The 17,522-nt window shown below is 43.5% G+C and overlaps 1 protein-coding gene across 15 annotated transcripts in view; it reads left to right on the forward strand.

Annotated features, from left to right (window-relative positions):
- TTLL5 (tubulin tyrosine ligase like 5) overlaps positions 1-17,522 on the forward strand; it is a 140,937-nt gene that overhangs the window by 77,058 nt on the left and 46,357 nt on the right. Inside the window, exon 31 of one of the 15 annotated variants that reach the window (XR_010303756.1) lies at positions 16,805-16,990. The exons of 11 other annotated variants lie outside the window; for them this stretch is intronic. Coding sequence is in view for 3 of the 4 variants with exons in the window: in XM_064150120.1 (XP_064006190.1) it covers positions 526-550 (25 nt within the window). In the remaining variant the exon portion in view is untranslated. Of the gene's footprint in view, positions 1-525; positions 797-6,464; positions 6,735-16,804; positions 16,991-17,522 lie in introns of those variants that run through there. 3 more of the 15 variants (XM_064150146.1, XM_064150128.1, XM_064150120.1) reach the window with 3 other exon arrangements.

Consider the following 17,522-nt stretch of genomic DNA (forward strand, 5'->3'; position numbering starts at 1 on the left):
TCTCAACCTTACCCCAGTTCTCAGGAAGAAGAGAGGTGCAGCCAAGAGGTTAGGGAGCAAGGTTAGTAGGAGCAGGGTTAATGAGATGTGACCAGGTCTAAGGCAAAAGCAAGAGTGAGAAACAAAATGGAGAAAAAGTCTTTCTTCTTCCCAGAGTTCTCAGCGAGACTGTGAGAGAAGTTGACATCAATTGTTTTAATTTCACTGCCCATTATCTAGTTCTGTTACCAAAACATTCCAGCTTGCTTCAAACTAGCACAAAGAATCTAGCACTCATTCTTCTCAGGACTACCCTAGAAACCAGGCCTTCAAAAATAGAGTTGTCTTCCCAGAGCTGACAAGTTCATGGTGAAATAAGGATATGGATAAACATGTAGAATGAAAGGAAAATTTATTTCTCTCTGATAATTTCTTACCCTTGCATCTGCAAGTTTAGGGCTCATCTTCATGCTTCTTTTAATATAAGGTTTAGATTGTTCAAAGATAGGGCAGCACCTTACAGTGTTTGAAAAATTTCTTTTTCAGATGGGTTCTTTATGATCTTTATTAAGTTTGGATGTGTGAATTTGTATTTATGGCTGATACACTCATGGAGTTCAGGGCAGAGGACTATGTTTCTGCGGTAAGACCATTCTTAGGGTTGAAAGAACAGCAAGGTTTGCTCCAAGAACTCTGGATTTTGGAATCTAAGAGCAAGACAAGCTTACCACACTATACTAGGCTGGATTCAGGCCCAGAACTGCTGGAGATTTGAGGAGTTCTTTACCACTTAATTAAATATTGTTTATTCCTTTGCCTAAGCCTTCATATTTGTCTTTTAAAATAGAATAATGAGGCAGAGCTTCTCCAACACATAAGTTTAGGACTGGAAAGCACTGCATACATGAAAATACTGATTCTTGTCATTGGTGCCTGAATACTACTGGAGGAAGAGGAGAGAGGCAGAGACACAGTGCACACATGTGACCTGAGTGGTCATCTTTTCCCAAATGAGTCCTTCAATGGGAGGATTGGAATGGGATTTAGTAAGCTCCAAGTAAAACTGTTCCTATTTCATCAGTCACTGCTTTTCATTCTGCCTAAAGAGGTGGAATGTGAGAAATGAATTCCTGGCCTATTCTTGTTCCAGCACAATGTTTGCCTCTGAGACTTGGAGTTACTGAGAGAGGTGGCAATGATTCTACTCTTGGAGCCCATCCAGGCTGGCTATTGCCTCTAATTCAAATAAAGAACCTATCCAGCAGGTGGAAACTGCCTTCCCCTCCTGTGTAGCTTGAGAGAGCAGCAGAGTGCAGGCTGTCCTACAGCATCCATTCATTTCTCAACTCTGCTTGCACCTCTGCATGGACACACAGACGTAGCTGGGAAAAAGATTATTGATGGTGAAAATATTCTGTTGCACAAGTGACTGTAATTCACCACATTGCTCTGAAAACATTTCAGTTCTATGTTACCTATACATCTGAGAATCCATCGCTTAATGCCTAGAACTCAGTGTTAAACAGCTTCCAGGGCTGTGCCTCGTCTAGCAATATTGTATACAACAGGTTAATGCCTTTAGAGATGCTCTTTATAGTTTGTACAACAATCCAGAAGTATTTCAGAATTGTCCATTCACAGCTAGTATTGATTCTCTCTTCATACCTTTTATGAACCATTTAGTCCTTCAGTACTTTAGTTGCTCTGGTTTTATCTTCAGATTAAGAGACTGAGAGTTGTATTAAGTTTCTTTATTGAATTACTTTCTCTTTATGGCTGTTGTATTGAGCAGCCAGAAGACTGGGAGTTGAAAGTTTTATGTAAATCTGGAAAAGAAAAAAAGGGATTCCTGAGGCAGTGCTGGATTACTTGGGCTATGAACTTTTATTTAATGATAGAATTCCAAAAGGACTATCAAGGCCATGATATATGGAGATGGCTATCTGGTATTGTAAATGCCTTTCTTGCTACTTGATCTGTTATATTGGAGCCAGCAGTTCATAGAGGGTCATCTGATGAGTGTCAGCCTGTGCTTGGTGCTGGATGACTGTTTGAAGAAAAGCTTCCTGTTTTGTTCCATTATGGTTCTTGTCTATCAGTCGTAGAATTCGGCAAGGATGGAAATGTTTTGTAAATGGGTCTCTTATCAGGCTTGTGCGTGGCTCCAGTTTAAACATCTGCCTCTGAAACTCAGTCCTTACAGTTTTTCTAGGGGTCTCTGGTAAATCTAAACTGTTTTAGGGCTGCTAAGGTTTGTTTGAGAATTTTGTTTTGATGCTTGCAGTCTTTAGGATTCAGGCTACTCTTATTGACAACTCCATCTCCTTTGTAATTCCTGTTCTCCCAGTACTGACTCATCTACACGTCTCTCAAGAAATTCTCCTTTCATTCGTTGAATTCCTCTGGCAATGTAAGTTGAGGTGCCAAATCAGTAGTCTGCTCTCCAAAAGGCAAAGGACATCTTGAATTTGTTGTATAGAGAACAGTTCTGAATATATTAAAATGCCTTTTTTTATAAATCTGAACCACTGTGCCTTCTGAGATTTTTAGTGCCTTTTGTCACTTTGAATACACATTGGCACTGTCCCCACTAAAATGATTATTAAGGCTTTCACTATGCCTCAGACAAAGAATCCCACAGGGCTACTCGAAAGGGGAGATGTTTCAAGTTGTACAGAGACTTACTTGTGACTACCTTTTAGCATGGCTGTCAGCCCCTGCCACATTTGCTGCAGCCCTGCCTTTGTTGCTCTTTGTAGCTTACTAAGGCTATGCCAAATCTACTCTCTTTGTAGTTTACTAAGACTATGCCAAATCTGCTCTCTTTAATCCTACTCCTGTTTCAGTGCCCCATTTCAGTTCTATCTCAGCTTCTCACTGAATCCATCAGACAAGATTGTCATCCTTTCATGTTCTGTTGTAAAGGCACTAAATATGGTTACATGTTTTGTATATGGGAATCTTAAATACATGTACTACAATTTTGTCATGTTTTAGTGACATAAGCTGAGGGCAAGAACTGCAAAAGTGATTCCTAAAAGGATGAAACTTACTGATTCAGAACCTAAACTGCTGGATTTCTGTTGCAAATAGTTCCATAATTGCCAGTGGTGGGGACAGTAAATGTTCATTGATTCTGGCACTGGGTTCTGCAGCTTCTATGTGGCTTGGTTTTTGAAAAAGATGTGAATTTCTCCTCAAAGACTAACTTGGGATCTGCAGGTCACTTAATCTCCAAGAGCTGGACCAGTTAGTGAGGAAGATTTCTTTCTAACTAGTACAGATTTCCGTATTTTCAGTGGGCAGCTTGGAGTCAGTAGTAGCCATCCTTGCTCAGATTCATCTTTCAGAACTTGTATAGGCAATTGTCAAGAATTCAGCAGTGAAATGGTCAGTGTTTTTTCAAACATCTGTTTCCTTCTTCTTTCATAACATCTTTACCAAACTTAAAGTACATAGTTATTTTAAAGCATTCAGTATATTTTTTTTTTTCCTTCAACCTTGTGACAGGTTTATCGAGCTTGGTTAGGGCAGGTAGGCAAGCAAGCTTCCTTGTCATAAGTCAGAGGGTAGAATGGCAATCTGAATTATACCAGACAGCCTGGGAGGGCTCCTGCAGTCAAAAAATAAGAGATTATCCTCTTCTCAATGCTTAACATGCTTGAAATACCTCTTAGCTTATAATTTCAGCCAAGATGCTCAGGTTCATTGAGAAATTATGTTTTGTTGGCAGGCTGTCTAATCTGGGTTAAACTTTTAGAAACTCATACTTGTTCATTTGTCTCATCTAAGGCTTTCTAAGTTTAATTTGCTCTGGTGTCATTCTCAGTGATAGTTATCACAGTATCATCAGGGTTGGAAGAGACCTCACAGATCATCAAGTCCAACCCTTTACCACAGAGCTCAAGGCTAGACCATGGCACCAAGTGCCACGTCCAACCTTGCCTTGAACAGCTCCAGGGACGGCGACTCCACCACCTCCCCGGGCAGCCCATTCCAGTGTCCAATGACTCTCTCAGTGAAGAACTTTCTCCTCACCTCGAGCCGAAATTTCCCCTGGCGCAGCTTGAGGCTGTGTCCTCTTGTTCTGGTGCTGGCCACCTGAGAGAAGAGAGCAACCTCCTCCTGGCCACAACCACCCCTCAGGTAGTTGTAGACAGCAATAAGGTCACCCCTGAGCCTTCTCTTCTCCAGGCTAAACAATCCCAGCTCCCTCAGCCTCTCCTCGTAGGGCTGTGCTCAAGGCCTCTCACCAGCCTCGTTGCCCTTCTCTGGACATGCTCAAGCATCTCAATGTCCCTCCTAAACTGGGGGGCCCAGAACTGAACGCAGTACTCAAGGTGTGGTCTAACCAGTGCAGAGTACAGGGGCAGAATGACCTCCCTGCTCCTGCTGACCACACCATTCTTGATGCAGGCCAGGATGTCACTGGCTCTCTTGGCCACCTGGGCACACTGTTGGCTCATGTTCACCTCCTCACAGTCTTACACTGCTTCTACAGTTCCCCAGACCAGAACCTTCTTTATAATCACTTCTTCTAGATAGAGAATGCTATCTTTCCCACCTAATACTTACTAATGCTTCATGCCAGTTTTACTTATTGCTAGGGGTATATGTACTACATGTTCTAGGTTTCAGAAGTTCTGCTCTGATCATACTAAGTATATATTCTTTGGACTTGTGAGGAGGTCAAAGAGTCACTGATTCCTTTTGAGAGTTTGTCCTGTGCTGCTGTGAAGTAATTTCCCTATTTCCAGTGAAACTTTTGAGATTTGCCAAAATTACTCCAGAAGCTGTCACAGGCTAATTGTGATTCACCAATCTTGATCCTTTGTGTCAGAGGTGCAGCTTTCTGCATTTGACATCAAGGAAAGATGAAAGTGGCTTCATTGTTTCCTCTGTTTTGAATTTTGAAGCTGTGCTAAGGAAATCAGGCTTGGACCCTGCCTGGACAGGCTCTGAAGAGCTATGAGAGGAGTGATGCTGGAATAGCCAAGAGGTGGCCTAGTGCATAAGGTGATTCTCACAATGATAGAGTCATAGACTCATATAATGGTTCAGGCTGGAAGGGACCTCCAAAAGTCATCTAGTCCAACCCCCCCTAAAGTAGGCAGGGACATTTAAACTAAGTTGCCCAGAGCCCTATTAAACCTTTAATATCTCCAGGGAAAGGGCCTCAACCACCTCCCTAGGCAACCTGTTCCAGTATTCCAGCATCCTTATAGTAAAGAACCTATTCCTAACATCCAATCTAAATTTGCTCTTCTCTAGTTTGAAATAATTTTCCCTTGTCCTGTTACTGCAGGCCTTTGTAAACAGTCTCTCTCCATTCTTATAGAATGGTTTAGGTTGGAAGGGACCTCCAAGATCATTTAGTTCCAACCCCCTCACCATAGGCAGGGACACCTCCCACTAGAACAGGTCGCTCAAGGCCTCATCCAACCTGGCTATGAATATTTCCAGAGAAGGAGCATCCACAAGCTCCTTGGGCAACCTGTTCTGGTGTTTCACCACACTTACTCCAAAGAACTTCTTCCTAACATCTAGTTTAAATCTCCCCTCTTCCAGTTTAAACCCATTTCTCCTTGTCCTGTCATTGCAAAATCTTGTAAATAGTCCCTCCCCAACCTTCCTGTAGGTCCCATCCAGATACTGGAAGGCCACTACAAGGTCTCCTCAAAGCCTTCTCTTCTCCAGGCTGAAGAGCCCTAACTTTTGTAGCTTATCCTCACAGCAGAGGTGCTCCAACTCGTTGACAATTTTTGTGGTCCTCCTCTGGACCCCCTCCATCAGGTCCGTGTCCTTCGAGGTGAGAAAGAGTGAACTGTGTGCTTGCAACTAGAGATAAGGAGGAAGGAATTCCCAGGGATCTTGGCAACTTACACTAAATTTTTATAAGACTGAAACTATTTCTCTGTGTTACATATGTCTTGCCTTGTAGATCTGCATCTTAAGAGTTGACAGTGACTTTTTTATACTTACTTTCTCATCTTCTAAACTATTTGTTTCAAGCTCCCAGTTAGAGGCTGCCTGACTTGTCCTGTGTTGCACTTGCCAAGTGGTTGGAGCCAGTTTGTTTACACAACCTCTAGGTGCAAGCTAGCTTGGAGACTGCTGCACTGGTGCCTTTGGAGGAAATGGAGGGAGAAAGCATTAAGCACTGAGGGCTGTATAACAGGCCTTCAGTTCTGTTTTGTCAGACTGCATTGACCTTAATACCTCCCTAGTTAAGCAGTACGTAAGTGCCAGAGCAGCTGCAGATGAGCGGCACTGAGTTGTGCTGTTGGTAGCATAGCCACCTGGCTCAACCATGCTCCTCATTGCTTGTTCACTTCTCTTTTCTCCTTCTCTCTTCACCTTAATGCCTAAATTAAATTTATCTGAGGTGCCTGAGTATTTGAAGGTGGCTACAGTGATGTTTTTGTTGTTGTTACCAATACCCTGTCTGCATCTCCTCATCTGTGTCATGCTGATTCTTCCCACAGCGCTTGAGAAGCAGCATTTCTGAGAACCCTGAATTTGGAGTTGGGTCTATTATTACCTGCTGCGTGGAGGAAGTGTGAGGAGGGCAGTTGAAACAGAAGCACAAACTGGGTAGCTGTGTGTTCTTGCAACTCACCTGTCTCTAGTTTGTGTGTGTTCTTCCTCTATGTGTGCGTACTTGTGTCTGTAAGAGTCTTCTGCTGCCTAGGCAGCAACTTACATTTTTGGGGGGTTTGACAGTTTAGCTTTTTGTTGTTTTGTTGTGGTTTGGTTATGGGGTTTGGTTGGTTGATTGCTTTTTGTTTGGTTTGGGTAATAGTTTAGCTTTTTGTTGTGGTTTGGTTATGGGGTTTGGTTGGTTGATTGCTTTTTGTTTGGTTTGGGTTTTTGTTTCTTTGGGTGCGGTGGTTTGGGTTGTTCTGTTTGTTGTTTGTTGGTGTGGTGTTTTGGGTTGGTTGTTTGCTGTTTGATTTGAGTGGTTTGTTGTTGTGGTTTGGTTTGGGGTTTTTTTTTTTGATTGGTTGGTTTATTTGTTCCCCCCTCTCCATCTCCCAGGGTCACCAGTGAGCACTGGTTAGACCACACCTTGAGTACTGTGTTCAGTTCTGGGCCCCCCAGTTTAGGAGGGACATTGAGATGCTTGAGCGTGTCCAGAGAAGGGCAACGAGGCTGGGGAGAGGCCTTGAGCACAGCCCTACGAGGAGAGGCTGAGGGAGCTGGGATTGGTTAGCCTGGAGAAGAGGAGGCTCAGGGGTGACCTTATTGCTGTCTACAACTACCTGAGGGGTGGTTGTGGCCAGGAGGAGGTTGATCTCTTCTCTCAGGTGGCCAGCACCAGAATGAGAGGACACAGCCTCAGGCTGCGCCAGGGGAAATTTAGGCTGGAGGTGAGGAGAAAGTTCTTCACTGAGAGAGTCATTGGACACTGGAATGGGCTGCCCGGGGAGGTGGTGGAGTCGCCGTCCCTGGAGCTGTTCAAGGCAAGGTTGGACGTGGCACTTGGTGCCATGGTCTAGCCTTGAGCTCTGTGGTAAAGGGTTGGACTTGATGATCTGTGAGGTCTCTTCCAACCTTGTTGATACTGTGATACTGTGATTTTAGCTGTGGAAGTGAACTGGCTGACAAAGTGGAGAAAAACATTAAGTACTTGGTATTTTTTAAAGCGTTTCTCTATTTATGTGTTATTTGCATAGGTGATATACAAATCTATGGCAATAACTCTAAGTGTATGTATTGGTCACATTAAAGACACTTGGGGTGGCAGGCCCAGTTATTGCCCGTCCTGCTGAGAAGCTGCCCTGCGGCTCAGCCCCGTGGGCTGGCGCAGTGCTGGCGGCTGCCTGCCTCGCGTCGCTGAGCCTCGGCGCTGTCTGCCTGCAGCCTGCGGGGGGGGACAGCTCGTGGCGCGCCCAGACAGTCTGAGGCCTGGCCCCGCAGCCTGCGCTCCCCAGACGCTGCTGAGGCGGACTTGGCTGGCAGCCGCCCTGCTGCTCCTTTTCCGAGGTAATGAGCGAGATTAATCGCAGGACCCGTTCCAGAGGCAGAGGGGGCTCGGGACACGTGCAGCGAGGCCATCGGAGCCAGCGCTGGGGCTGTGAGCCGGGGGCGAGAGCTGGGGCCGCGCAGCAGGGCAGTCGCGCACCGGCAGGCTTGGGCGAGTGCGGCCTCTGCGCGGCACTTCTGGGGCTCTGCTGCAGCTGCAGCCTGGAGCTTCTCCTGGGCTGGCCATAGCTGAGCACAGGGGACTCAGCATCTGCGTTACCTGTTTCTGCTGGCCATGGGCAGTTACAGGTTTGGCAAATAGCTCTCAGCATTTGAAGGGAAGGCCTCGTTTTGACAGCATGATTTTCTGTCAGAGTAGATAGAGTCTTCCCCATTACTCCCAGCAAGCAGCCAATGTCGGTAGGCAGACAGAGGGTTCATACTTTGCCCCAAGCCAGCACTGCATTTTGATTCTTTTTCATTTAAACTGCCTTTGTAAGCTGGTCTTACCATCATGTAAACATGGGATTTGTCACCTTGGACTGTGCTTTGAGGCAACTGCCGCCACCACCTTAGCAAAAGCCCAGAGAAGGTTCTGGTGGGCAGCAGTGAAGTTCTGTGTCTGGCAGGGAAGCTTGCTTTTACACTCTTTTAGCAACTGGGGCACAGTTCTCACAATACATTTTGTTCCATGTAGTCCACTGTGGGTGCTGTCAGTAAAATGTTCTCACTGTAGTTGCACTGAGCAGTAGTAGTGAGTTCCAAGCGTGAATTATGTATTCTGCAAAAGGTCCCTTTTTTGCACATTTGGGGGGAACAAATACATTTTTGCACCTTTATTACATGAAAGCAAGCAGAAATGCTTGTTTGATTTCCGCTCCCCCTCGCCCCCCAACTACTTATTCTGTTTCTGTCATCTCCTTTCTTATTTGCCTCCCCTAAGCTAAATATTTCCATTCTTTGCAAGTTCTAAATGGAAATCTTTCCATCCCTCTCAGAGTTGTCTGGTTGTATTCATAGAGATGACAAGGAATGAAAACAGTGCATTAAGTAGGAGTAAAACATTGATTTCATATAAGTAACACTATTGTGTTACTAACTCATCATTTTTTCTAACTCATAACTTACATATACTAATATCTTGCTGGCTTCTGACTGCTAACCACTGAATTTTTTTATTAATATGTAGTTGTTTGATTATTGCAGTGGACATAAAACTGAGCAACAGGTATGGCCAGTTCGTGCTGATAACATAACGTACTTCTGTTTTCTTCTCTACCAGTGAACACTCCTCTTCCTGCTTTCAGCTGCCACCAGTGGGCTTCACTGGCTGTGACTAAAGTCACATACTGTTTTCTGTGTTAATAAGCATCTAATTTAGTATAGAACAAGTTGAAATCTTTTAGTGTCTTGCACAACTTGACTCATAACCTTCCCCAAGCCAACTCTGATCTTGGATCTCTTTGAGATATCCTGTGTAGGTTCTAGATACTTCATGGTACAAAGTGAACAGCAGGTCTCCCATTCCTCTGCATTTATTGTAACCTCCCAATCACCATTGAAAAATTTGCTTTCTAGAGCATTGTTCAGAGGGTTAACGTGGCCTTGGCTCTCACTTCAGTTGCTCTTACAAGAGAGATTGGCTCTGCTGCCTGCAGCCTTCTAGAAATGAAGCAGCTCCCATAATCTGTTGCTCTATGGGAACAGCTCAGGCCACAGCAGTCTTTCTCTCTAGAGGAGCTCTAAAAGGGTTAAAAGGGAACCTTGGCTGTTTCTTTGAGCTGTTTGGAAAAGACTGGCCTCAGACAGCTTGGCAGGAACCTGGGGTCCTGTTTTTTCCAGCCCAGCCCTTCCTTCTGCACAGAGCTGTCAGGGAATCCCATGAATGTCTGGTTTCTCCCCTTTCCTAATTTTTATTTTTCTTTTTCAAGCAATATTTTATCCATCCCTGGCTCTTCCCCAGGCAAGGACCTCAAATTTTGTCTGTTGATTGGTCTTGCAGGTAGTGAGGCAGAAATGAAAGCCTTGCTGCTATGCTGTAGCTGTTGGAATTAGTTCACACTTGTGCAGCTGAGAAGGGCATTGGGAAATTTCCCAGAAGAGCATCCTTTCTGGCATTGATCTTAGGGCAGGTCCATCTGGCATAAGAACAGAGGGATTGAATGGGCCCATCTGTGAATTGTGCTATTTTTGTGGGTCACAGTGAAACAGTTAGAAGCATGTTCTGTATCCTCTCTCCCAGGCACACAACAGCATGCTGCTTTGTAAAAATGGAAATCCCCTTTGTGAGTCAGGCATATTATGAAGGGCAAGACAGGTTAGCAGTCTTTTCTTCATTTGCCTTAGGCTCTACAGGGCTGCCCTGAAGTTGAACTAGTTGTGAATATTTCTGAGATTTCAGGTCTGCCTTATACCTTTTCACATCAAGAAAATTGAGGTGTCTAAGGGATAGTGTTAAAAAGAAGCTTGGTCACTGGTGAAAGCAGTGATCTTGAGCAGCTGTGTTGTTGTGTAGCTGAGAAAGGGAAATCTGAATTAGGATTATCTTGGTAAACATGTCAGATGTTGGGAGCAGGGAGTGATCTGAGATCTGTGTGGAAAACCTTTCCAAAAGGAAGCCTTCATGTGGGGCAGTCCCTGGACCAGTAAGCAGCCAAAGAGATGAGTTAAGGGTTTCAGCTTTTGGTGTTTCATCCTGTGATATAAATAGGCATTCCCTGCCGAAGGCACAAAGAAAGCTTTTTCTGTCCTTGAAAGTCTTAGTCTTCCCTGTGAAGATTTTGCTTTGTCCTCTAAATTTCCCTGCCTTTCGGATTCAGGAAAGTTTGTGAATTGTGTTCTGTTGGCTCCATGATAGCCTGTCCTTTTCCAGGATTTCTTTGGGCTGCAGGTATCGAGCAGCAGCTGTTTGCAAGCCATGCAGGGCTCCAACATTTAACAAAAAACTTCTTCCTTTAAAAAGATGTATGGGGGGATGGGAATGGTAAAAGCAATCAGTACGTCAGCTTCCCTATTCACATGGAAACAGCTTTGCTTGCTGGTTCTATTCTGTTCACTAGTTCATACGTTTCTGAAGTGTGCATATATTGTGCCACTTGAAGGAAATAGAGCAACCAGAACTTCACTGTGGAATGCCAACTTTTTGCTTACAGAATAGTGTGAATTATAATCACAGGTAACTTTTGTCATCATAAGACTTTCTTAGTCTTTACCTAACACTGTGTGGTATCAGCCAGAGAGTACTTTGACCAAAAAGCTATGAGTAAGAGGCCTTGGCTTGTAATAAGAAAGCATTTTGGTGGCTCAAGAAAACTGGTTATTCTGTTGTCCAGAAGCAGTGCCCATTACAAAGTTTAAGTACACTATTAAAAGTAGTCTCTGCAGTGTCAGGATGGAAACATTGATGTGTCTGGAGTCTTTTATCACGAGCAGTTACTTCTAGGCTTTCATTCTGTAACAAAAATAAGAAAAAGCTAGGTAGTGCTTGAAGACACCACAGTTTCCAGACATTCTCCTGTTGTACTCACTGAACTTTTATTAACATTTCTCATCCAATTACTGTCCACAGCAACCCAGCTGGGGAGAGGCCAAAGCAGCCTAGCTGATCCAAGTCTACTAAAAACTGGCTCTGCGACAGCAACCTTTAGTAAGAGGAATTTCAAAGAGAGCGAGCCTTATCAAAGGCACTGTTTATGTTCCAGCTGCTGGTATCCATGATCTTTCATGGCTTCTTTGCTTTAATTTCAGGCTGCATCTGTCTCAGTCAATGTCTTCTTCCACAGCCTTTTCTATCTTTCTTCTACCTGGCACTTGAGACTTAACTAACATGGAACTAGTTGGTCTGAGAAAATTATCTGGAAGTACTGCACTTGGTACTTGGCAGCTGTCTGCCAGGGATGCAGTAGTCACCCTCTGGAGCAAAAGGGCTGCGGCTTATATATTCTCCACTTTTTGTATGTGTAAAGAATTCTTTATTTGCTTGTTGCTGAAAAAAAACCCTATAAGGATTATTTTAAATTCTTCTCTGTAAAGAATGTGAGCCAGGTTGGGCTGCCAACGTCTTCAGTGTTGAAAACTGAATTTTCTTCAAAATTCAACTCAGGAAACTTTGAGTTTGGTAGACTATGAAGAGGGGGAAACTCAAGTGTGGACCATCTTTTTAATATTGAGATAAAGGTGATGGTGAGCAAAGAGATGACAGCTTCCTCCTTTTTATCATTTTGAAAAGCTGCAGATGCTGAGGCTGAAATTGAGCAAGTTTAAGAATTTTGGTTTTTGCCTCTTGTGACTAAGTATAGACCCTGAAAGAGGTAACAGTTATATCAGTAAAGGCTTTGAACTTCCAGATCCACATCTATTTTTACAATTAGTACAGCATTTTCATGTGGTTTTCTTCTCTGAGATGTTAGCCCCAGGACAGCATAAATGGAATAATACTCTTTGAGTCAGAAGCTTGGGTTTGACATGTATGTTGGTCTTTATGATGGTGACAAATATGTTTCTAGGATTTATGGCTTCTATCACAGTCATGGTTTGAGTTGAATCTGCTGATGATATTCAACACCATGCTGCTGTTAGGAAGTGGCAGATGAAAGTACTGGCTGGGGCAAATTAGCATGGAGCTTGAAGTTCAGACTATAAGCAGAAAGGCTTCCTGTTCTGGTTGCTGCTTCCAGTTCCTGGTTTTTGGAATGAGGGTCTTTTCCAGTGAGCTGATTTCTTTGTGCTTGGGTGAGGGGAACTGTTTCTATTGCTGGCTTCTGCTGCTACTTCTGCAGAAGCGCAAAGGAATTGTGTATTCTGTTATCTCAGTGAATTTCCTTATTTCAATCCAGGTTTTCTTTGTGTGTTACTTTCCCCTCCTATCTGTGTGGGAAAAGGGCGTTTGTGAGAACAGGCTGTGTTAACCCAGGACAATCACTTATGAACAATAATTCTGGATTTCAAATGAGAATTTTCCAGTACTCATTAAAGACAACATGTTACTTTCAAGGTCGTGACTTCTGCTTCTCCTGGCTGTATCCTAAAAGATACAGCTGTGGTGTAAGAAAAAACTTGAAGTAACTTGTTAGTCTGTTCTGTTCAGTGTATTTCTGATCTCAGCTCCACTGGAAGACACTTGGGTCTAAGGTTCTTTGGCAGTCTCATGATCCTTAAAGATTTTGACTTCTCTCTGAATATCTTCTGGTGGATGATCGTTTCAACAGCAGTTAAAGGCTTTCCAACTCATGCAGTGAACATGGCAAGAAGAACACAATGTCATCTGTTGTGAAGAAAAAAAATGCCAGGGAAAACAGGAAGATCTAAGCACAGGCACTTCAAATTCTCAATGGGAACCCCAAAAGTGATTCTTCAGAGGCTCTGCTGTTCTTAAGATTAGATGTGTTGATGAACACATCTCTTTCTAATAAAGAACTTGAGAATATCTCCAGTTTTGGGCTCCCCAGTTCAAAGAGACAGAGACCTGCTGGAAAGAGTCCAGTGGAGAGCCACGAGGATGACTGGGGGACTTGAGCATCTCCCCTACAAAGAGAGACTGAGAAACCTGGGGCTGCTTAGTCTGGAGAATAGAAGACTAAGAAGAGATCTCATCAATGTATACAAATATCTGAGGGTTGGGTGTCAAGCAGATGGGGCCAAGCTCTTTTCTGTGGTCGGCAGCAATAAGACAAGGAGCAGTGGTTGCAAATTGGAACATAGAAGGTTTCATCTCAACATGAGGAGAAACTTTTACAGTGAAGATGACAGAGCACTGGAACAGGCTGCCCATAGAGGTTGTGGAGTCTCCTTTTTTGGAGACCTGGATGCATTCCTGTGCAAACTACCCTAGAGGATCCTGCCTTGGCAGGGAGGATTTGATTTGATGATCTCTGGAGGTACCTTCCAAAATATCTAATGTTCTGTGATTCTGCAATATTATCCAAGAGTGAGATTTGGGTTGCTAATTACAGTGATCCCCTCCCTAGCCTTCCGTTTTCAAAATTCCTTACCTCCCTGCTAAAAAAAAAAGAAAAAGACAAAACAAAAAAAACCCCAAACACAACAAAACAAAACCACAGTAAACAAAACAAGGAAGTTTACAGCTTATCCCCTGTGAGCAGTTGGAAAAAAAGCCTGCCTCAAAAGATTTGTTGGAACAGCTGCCTTTTGTAAAGTTTGGGTTTGACTGTTGAGAACTTGCTAATCTTTCTTCAGTTTCAAACTCTCAAGAAAGAGCTGTGCTTTAATCATAAAATCATCGAATTGTGTTGATTGGAAAAGGCTTCTAAGATCATCAAGTCTTGCCATTAAACCATGTCCCCAGGTGCCATGTCCAAATAAATTGTTGGGATTTTAATGTGAAATTAAATTCATTAAAAATCCACAAAAGCAATGACTCTATCTGTTATCCGTTAAAGCTCACAAATACTTTAATTCTTCTCAAGTATATAGATAAATGCATAGAATACATTTTAAAAACAATTGGTAATAAAGTAATAGGTATTCTGGTATATTTAAGAAATTCAGATCCTGTCTATTTTCAGTCATTTAAATATTTTGTCCTGTTCAGAACGTTGTTTGCATGGCTGATTTTGGCTTTCTTGATAGTCACAGTTGTGCTTTCTTTTGTTTCTGAAATTGCACTTTCTTGCTACTGATGCTATCCCAAATTGTTTAAATAATGAGATATCCTCTACTATCTGTGTATCGTAGTCATAGAATGATCTGGGTGGAAAGGGACCTCCAAAGGTCATCTGGTCCAACTCCCCCTGCTGTAAGTGGGTGTATCCTCAACTATATCAGGTTGTCCAGAGCCCTGTTGAGCCTTACCTTGGATATTGCCAAGGATGGGGCCTCAATGACCTCCCTGTGCGAACCCGTTCCAGGGTGGTACTCATGATAAAGAACTTGTTGCTTACATCCAATCTAAATCTGCCTTTCTCAAGTCTGAAGCCATTGCCCCTTGTCCTATCACTACAGGTCTTTGTAAACAGTCTCTCTTCATCGTTTTTTGTAGGCTCCCTTCAGGTACTGGGTGGTTGTTACCAGGTCTCCCTGGAGCCTTCTCTTCTCCAGGCTGAGTAACCCCAGCTCCTTCATCCTGTCTTCATAGCAGGTGTTCCAATCCCCTGATCATTTTTGTGGGCCTCCTCTGGACCTGCATCATCAAGTTCATGTCCTTCCTGTATTGAGGGCTCCAGATCTGGCTGCAGTACTCCAGTATAGAGAGAATGCAAGTATCCATTCATTTCTATGTTGTTATGAGGCATAGGAGCAGAGTATGGGGTTGGGCTAGGTGATCTTCTGAGGTCCCTTCTAACCCCTGACATTCTGTGATACTTCACATTCTGATTCTGCAATCGAATTCACACAGCACAGTGGTTTTCATTATTGGCATTTTCTAAACAGAACAAATTCTTTGACAAATTATGACCTCTGAAACCTTGCAAAACCTGAATATGTGAGTGTAGGCATTACGCCTGTGTTACTCAGGAGCATTTCTGTGAAAGGAGAGAGAACTGTCGTGCTGCATAGTTTGTTGTTTGCATGCCTCTGAAATGGTCTGAATTCCTGATAGGTAACTTCATAGATTGTGACTTGTTGTGTTTGTTGCTACAGAAGGCCTGGTTGTTTGCACCTTGTCTTTCAAAGTCTCACTCTGATGTTTACAGTGTGTATTTTGTTAGGTAGCAAAACTAGGTTAACAACTGCTCTCATCATTTACTTTCATTTTTTTCCTAATGTCTACTACTTACCTTTGTTCAAGAGCTTGCTTACACTTCTGCACTGCAGCTACTCTCTGGAGAGCCATAAACACAGTACACAACTTGAAGATTAACCTTTTTTTAAGTGTTACTATGGTTCAGCTCAAGCCATCTGGAAGCCATATTTGAACTCTCACTTGTCTTTAGTGCAGACTCCTTTTTCTGTGGAGTGCACCAGTTGCAGCCTTCATGAGAGAAGTCTGCTCTGTTTAGAACATTTGCTGAAACATCCTGAAAGGCATTGAGCATGAAGAAATGGCATGTAATGGAGATTTCTTGATCTGGCACTGGATGCTATTGTTACTGTCCTCTCTTAATGTGCCTTATCTATGCTAGGAGGGGACAGCTGAAAGGACATTATTCCGCTAAGTGGCTCGGATATTTCAGTCTGCCCTTATAAGGGTTCAGTATCTGCAGCTGCATCTTTGATGTTCTCATGCTTAACATTACATGCAATCACTGGTGAAATTCCTGAGGTAGTAATTCCATGGTTCCCATCTGTGTTGCTGTGACTGGGAGCTGCTGACTAATTATACAATTTTCTCTGTGTGCTGTAGGAAACAATTCCCTTTTGGCTGTAGAAGAAGGGATTGTGTTGGACCGGAATGTAGGATTGCATAACTTTTTTTTCATCTGTAACTTATGAAAACTATTGCACTTCCTCTAAAGATACCTGCCTCTTGGCTCTTGGTTTCCAGTCATTGGAAGTATTTGACTGTCCAGAAGACCTAGCAGTTGAAAGGCTTACCCCAAATTGGTCATTAAGGAATCAAGTAAAGCTGCATTCCTAAGGAAACAGCACCACCCCTAGATTCCTGTTCTTCTCAAACCACAGAGGGAAAAGATGGATATAGTGTGCAGTTGGGATGACCAGCAGAGATGTCACAACTACATCATAGACCCTTCTGTCCACACTGGTGGAGGAAACATGACAAGGATGGGTGCCTGTTCACAAATGGACAGAATTTAAAAGCTTGCTTTTTTTTGTTTAGGTGTTGCAAATAATCTCTACCTCCCAGCCTGTAGTTGTAGGTAAAGGCATAAATCTTATGTGAAAGGCTTCAAGCTCCAAGTGATCCAGTAAGTTCTATGCAACTTGAACTCATCTTTTGCAGACAGGATCTGACAGAAAGGGATCTTTCAACAAATCCTAGACAAGTCTGGGAACTGCCCTGCAGAATGTGCCAGCTCTTTGTACTATACAATGCAATTATCTGAACATCCTCAACTCTTCTGCCTCTAATGGGCTGTCATCAGATTTAGCAGTTTTCTGGAGAAAGACACCAACCCAGTTTACTGAGGTAAGCGTGGGCCTTTTCTGTGGTTCAAGGTGTAATCACAAATTCCCTGTTCTCTGTGCTTAATTGTGGTCTGTCAGCTGGCCTGCTGGGTCTGCACGTGTGTCGCTGCCTGCTGGGGAAAAGAGACAACTGAGTGATTTGGGACTCTCCCACAATTTTCCATTCCACCACCTGCTTTGGAAGTGGCTGTAGAACTGCCAAACATGCTGAAGTGGTTAAATGTACCAGCTCCTAAAGAAGCTGAAGGGGAGAGGTGGGTTTTGCCTGATAGGTTTTCAAAGGGAGCTGAGACTTTGAAGTTCTGTTTTAGCAGCTGCCAGGTATGCTGTCTCAGCCTTCTGCAGCACTTCTACCCCCAGCCTTTGTGTGTTGCATTCTTCTTTACAGCCAGAGTGCCAGGACCCAGGGAGGGAAATAGAATTAATTAAGCCAAGAGTGCAGGCAATAGTGTTACTTTATTATATTTTACTCTTTCAGTTATAGCACCTTGTGCCCTGTGTCACTGAATCACCTTACACTTGCTTGGGCCTAT

Source organism: Pogoniulus pusillus, chromosome 1, assembly GCF_015220805.1.
Source record: "Pogoniulus pusillus isolate bPogPus1 chromosome 1, bPogPus1.pri, whole genome shotgun sequence".
Taxonomy (NCBI): domain Eukaryota; kingdom Metazoa; phylum Chordata; class Aves; order Piciformes; family Lybiidae; genus Pogoniulus; species Pogoniulus pusillus.